A 4,590-nucleotide genomic window follows, 5' to 3' on the forward strand; every position below is an offset into this window, starting at 1 on the left:
GGGGGGGGGTGGGCCAGGCAGCCGCAGCCGGTGGCTCCGTGTGAGGAGTGAGTAGAGCGCCGGACCAACGGGCAGAGGCGTGGACGATGTCCAGGTGTCCAGACTCCAGGCAGCCAGGCCGCTGAGGCCCGCACAGGGTCACACCCAGGTGGCAGGGGCCACCGGCATCAGGTCCTCCTTCATCCCTGCCCCTCGTCCCTCTGTCCCCCGTCAGGAAGGTGCAAGGACACCCTGTCCACCATCACGGGGCCGACCACCCAGAACACGTACGGGCGGAACGAAGGGGCCTGGATGAAGGACCCGCTGGCCAAGGACGAGCGGATTTACGTCACCAACTATTACTACGGCAACACCCTGGTGGAGTTCCGGAACCTGGAGAACTTCAAACAAGGTAGGGGTCGTGGGGCCCCTCGCGGTGCCTTCCCCGCCCCGGCTTCCGTCGCGGCCAGATCGCCTCCTCGGGAAGGGGGGGTGGCAGACGAGAAGGGCCACACCACCTTGCGATGGTGAGAGGTCCTTCCTGGTCGTGGGAGGGTCCACTTCTGTGCGCCCTGCGTTCCCTGCCCCCGGCTCCTGGGTCGTGGACTGGGGGTGGGGCGGCGGCAGGAGGCCAGCGTGACAGGCCCTCCTCCTCCCCGAGCAGGGGACAGTGTGGGGGCCGGGCTCCCGTGGGTTGGCGCCCTGGATCTGGGCACCACCGGGCGAGGGGAGTGGGCGTCCTCTCCGGGCGGGCGGGCGGAGGCTCAGGAAGGTGAAGCCGTTTGCTCCACGAAACCAGAAAGCGGCAGAGCGGAGACACAGCCCCAGGGTCCGCACCCCTAGCCGGTCCCGTCACACTGCCCGCCCCCCGCCCCCCTGCAGGTCGCTGGAGCAATTCCTACAAGCTGCCCTACAGCTGGATTGGCACGGGCCACGTGGTGTACGACGGCGCCTTCTACTACAACCGCGCCTTCACCCGCAACATCATCAAGTACGACCTGAAGCAGCGCTTTGTGGCCGCCTGGGCCATGCTCCACGACGTGGCCTATGAGGAGGCCACGCCCTGGCGGTGGCAGGGCCACTCAGACGTGGACTTCGCCGTGGACGAGAACGGCCTGTGGCTCATCTACCCGGCCCTGGACGAGGAGGGCTTCAGCCAGGAGGTGATCGTCCTGAGCAAGCTCAACGCCGTGGACCTGAGCACTCAGAAGGAGACCACGTGGCGCACGGGGCTGCGGCGGAACCTGTACGGCAACTGCTTCGTCATCTGCGGGGTGCTGTACGCCGTGGACAGCCACGACCAGCGCAACGCCAACATCTCGTACGCCTTCGACACGCACACCAACACGCAGATCGTGCCGCGGCTGCTGTTCGAGAACGAGTACTCGTACACCACCCAGATCGACTACAACCCCAAGGACCGCCAGCTGTACGCCTGGGACAACGGCCACCAGGTCACCTACCACGTCATCTTTGCCTACTGACGCCCGGCCCGCGTGCGGAGTGTGTGCGTGCGCGCGCGTGTGTGGATGGCTGCGTGTGGTTTAAGAAATCTATATTATTTTGTATGATGCGGGTGTAAAAGGACAGTTTGGGTCTATTTTTTTGTTTTGTTTTGTTTAAAGTGGATTGTAGAGCGATCCACACGTGTATGTGCTGGTCTCACCCTCCACCGTTTAGATTTTCGCGCAAATGAACTTCTCCTGACCAGGAACCACCTTCCTTCCAGCCCTCAGCCCCTCCGGCTCCGGGATGGTAGCCGTCGGGGTCTTGCCGGCCTACGGCCCTCCCGGAGCAGGGGTGAAGGAGGCGAGAAAGAAGTGTTAAGGGGCGGGAAAATTTTTATGTATTGGAGAAGTTTTAAAAACCCAGAAAAATGCTTTTTTTTTAAATAAAGAGGAAATGTAAAACCACCCCCTGCCCCCCAACGTGTTTTTGTTCAGCATGGCTGTGCCCTGCAGGGTGGATCCTGTCGCTGGGAACAGAGCCCCCTTCCCTGCTCAGTCCGCCTCCCCCTCCTCATCCTCGTGGTGAAGGTTCACCCTTCCCCTCAGGAGACAGCCGGCTCTGAAAGCAGCACCCCTGCAGGGAAGTGGGGGGGGAGCAGGCCCCTGTTGGGGGAGCAGCGGCCTGGAGGGTCCTTCCCACAGACCTCGGGCACCTCCTCCGCACCCACGTGCGGCCCGGGCCCCAGCCCTGCGCTGCCACCGCCTCCACCCGCCCTCAGCGCCCTCCACTTCCACCCTTTCCCGAGTGACTTCTCTCTGTCCTGGGCCGTCTGGGTCAAGTTCCCTCAGCAAGTGTAAGTGCTCGTCAGGTCTGGGGGCAGCAGGAGGGTCAGAGAGAGAGAGGTGGGGTGGCCAGGGCTCGAACAGATGGCGGATGGTGCCCGTGTCCACAGCCCCATTCGGCCAGGGGAGGGGACAGGTGTCTGGCCACGCCCCGCTCGGCCAGGGGAGGGGACAGGTGTTCTGGCCACGCCCCACTCGGCCAGGGGAGGGGGACAGGTGTTCTGGCCACGCCCCACTCGGCCAGGGGAGGGGACAGGTGTTCTGGCCACGCCCCACTCGGCCAGGGGAGGGGACAGGTGTTCTGGCCACGCCCACTCGGCCAGGGGAGGGGACAGGTGTCTGGCCACGCCCACTCAGCCAGGGGAGGGGACAGGTGTTCTGGCCACGCCCCGCTCGGCCAGGGGAGGGGGACAGGTGTTCTGGCCACGCCCCACTCGGCCAGGGGAGGGGACAGGTGTTCTGGCCCCGCCCCGGGTTGGAAACCGCCCCAGAGACTGAAGCCCCAGCAGGGCGGCCCTGGGGGCTCAGGGTGGCGGAAACGCTTATCCGTCCGTCCAGGTAAAGTGATGTGGTGACAGCTGCGGGCCTGCTGGACCAGGACTTGTCCCACCTCCCACTCCTCCCGGCGGCCACTCCTCCCACCGCCCACGCCTCTGGCGGCCGGGCCGCAGCGGGACATTTGCCCCCCCCCCCCCNCGGCTCCTTGCTGCGTCCTCAGGCGCCAGGGCTTCCGGGACGGCCTCCTCCCCCGGCCTCGGCGCTAACCTGAACGCTGGCCCGCCCTAGTCCCCGCTTCCTGGCCAGGGTGGCCTCCGGGGCTGAGCGCTGGGACCAGCACCCAGGGGCAGTCGGAAGTGGTCGGGGCTCAGTCGGGGCCCAGCTGTGGTGCGGAAGCAGTAGCTCCGAGGGGCCCAGCTCACAAGGTGTGGGTGCAGGGTCTCGGGACACGGGTCACGCCCTGGCAAAGCCGGGCCAGCCCAAGAGGCCTCCGGGTGGCAGTGGGCGGCGGCCCCGCCTGGGCAGGGAGGTGGCTGCCCTGACTGGCCACGCTGGGTCTGGGGGCCCCACGGGGAGGTGGTCAGCTGAGGGGGGGGGAAGGGCCGGTCCCCATCCCCTCGCTGACTCTGGGAAACACCTGGCCACGCACCCTAGGGTCCCCCCAGCTGGGGCTCCTGAGAGCCCCGTCCCGACCCCTCAGTGGGGCGTCCCCACCCGCTGAGCCTCCAGGACACCCTGGGACACCAGCTGCAGCTCATGTGTGTGAGCTCATCACCCTCGGGCCAGCCGCCCACTCGGGCCAGGTGAGCCGCTGCCCACAGGCCGCAGGGAGGGAGAAGGGGAAGGGGCGGTGGGCCGTGGGCGGAGTGACCGCAGCCCCGAGGCGGGTGGTCGGAAGCCGCTTCCCTGAGCGCAGGCAGGACTCCCCAGGCGACTTCCTCATCCCAGGATCCAACTTCGGAAATACGAAGAATCAGAGGGTGAGTTTCTCAGACGGTTCAGGAGGCCGAGGAACGGCGGGTAAGTTCCGACCTTGGGCTTGCCCTCAGCTGCAGGAGAGGGGGGCCCTCGGCCTTCAGACCTGCTGACTAAGTCTCCTCTGAGCTCTGCAACCCCTTACAGTGACGAAGACAGATTTACACTTGACCCTCCAACAGCACAGACCCCCCGCCCCCATACAGTTGAGAATCCACGTGTAACTATTGACTCCCTCAAAACGTAGCTATTAATAGCCTACCAGTAACACAAGCAGTTGATTAACACCTATTTGCTGTGTTGTGTGTATTATGTTGTTACAGTCACGGAAGCCAGAGAAGAGAACACGTTAAGGAAACGTAGGGAAAGTAGACTGACGGTGCTGGACTGTAGCGGAAAAAAATACACTCGCTGAGTTCAAACCCGTGTTGTTTGAGGGTCAAGTGTACTTTTCTCCCTATTACAGTACTTCCGAACAGCGTAATTTTCTAAAGTAGAGAAAGAAATGACGACCATCCCTCTTTTTACATTCACTTATTCACGTATGTGCATGTTTTCCTTCAACAAATGTTCACGGAGCCTCCGTTGGAGGTCCCGAGGCCCAGGGCGAAGTCCTGACTTCGGGGTGCTTCTGTTCTAGAGCAGAAGAGAGAGGAAATGCGTTTCTGTGGGAGGTGACGGCCATAGTCTCTAGCAGGGAAAGGATCCAGAGAAAAATGGGAGAAGGGGAGGGCGTGGCGGCTCAGAGAAAGTCTGTGCGATGAGGGGACGTTTGGGCAGAAGCAGGAGATGGGGGGGTGCCCAGCCTGCAGACCTCAGGAGGCAGGCAGTGCGGGGGGGGGCGGAG

At 64.0% G+C, this 4,590-nt stretch overlaps 1 protein-coding gene and 1 long non-coding RNA gene across 3 annotated transcripts in view; one reads left to right on the forward strand and one right to left on the reverse strand.

Annotated features, from left to right (window-relative positions):
* Positions 1–328, reverse strand: part of LOC144228243 (uncharacterized) — a 2,530-nt gene extending 2,202 nt beyond the window's left edge. Inside the window, exon 1 of the long non-coding RNA XR_013334147.1 lies at positions 271–328. This is a non-coding gene — a long non-coding RNA (uncharacterized LOC144228243). The remainder of the gene's footprint in view (positions 1–270) is intronic.
* The window catches only part of OLFML2B (olfactomedin like 2B), a 34,929-nt gene extending 33,036 nt beyond the window's left edge, over positions 1–1,893 (forward strand). For both annotated transcript variants that reach the window (XM_077760057.1, XM_077760058.1), the window contains exons 7-8: positions 215–391; positions 862–1,893. In XM_077760057.1, the coding sequence (XP_077616183.1) occupies positions 215–391; positions 862–1,463 (779 nt within the window). In that variant the 3' untranslated portion in view covers positions 1,464–1,893. The remainder of the gene's footprint in view (positions 1–214; positions 392–861) is intronic.
* The last annotated feature ends 2,697 nt before the right edge of the window (positions 1,894–4,590 follow it).

This window comes from Crocuta crocuta, unplaced genomic scaffold, assembly GCF_008692635.1.
Source record: "Crocuta crocuta isolate KB4526 unplaced genomic scaffold, BGI_CrCroc_1.0 scaffold133, whole genome shotgun sequence".
In the NCBI taxonomy this organism is placed as follows: Eukaryota; Metazoa; Chordata; class Mammalia; order Carnivora; family Hyaenidae; genus Crocuta; species Crocuta crocuta.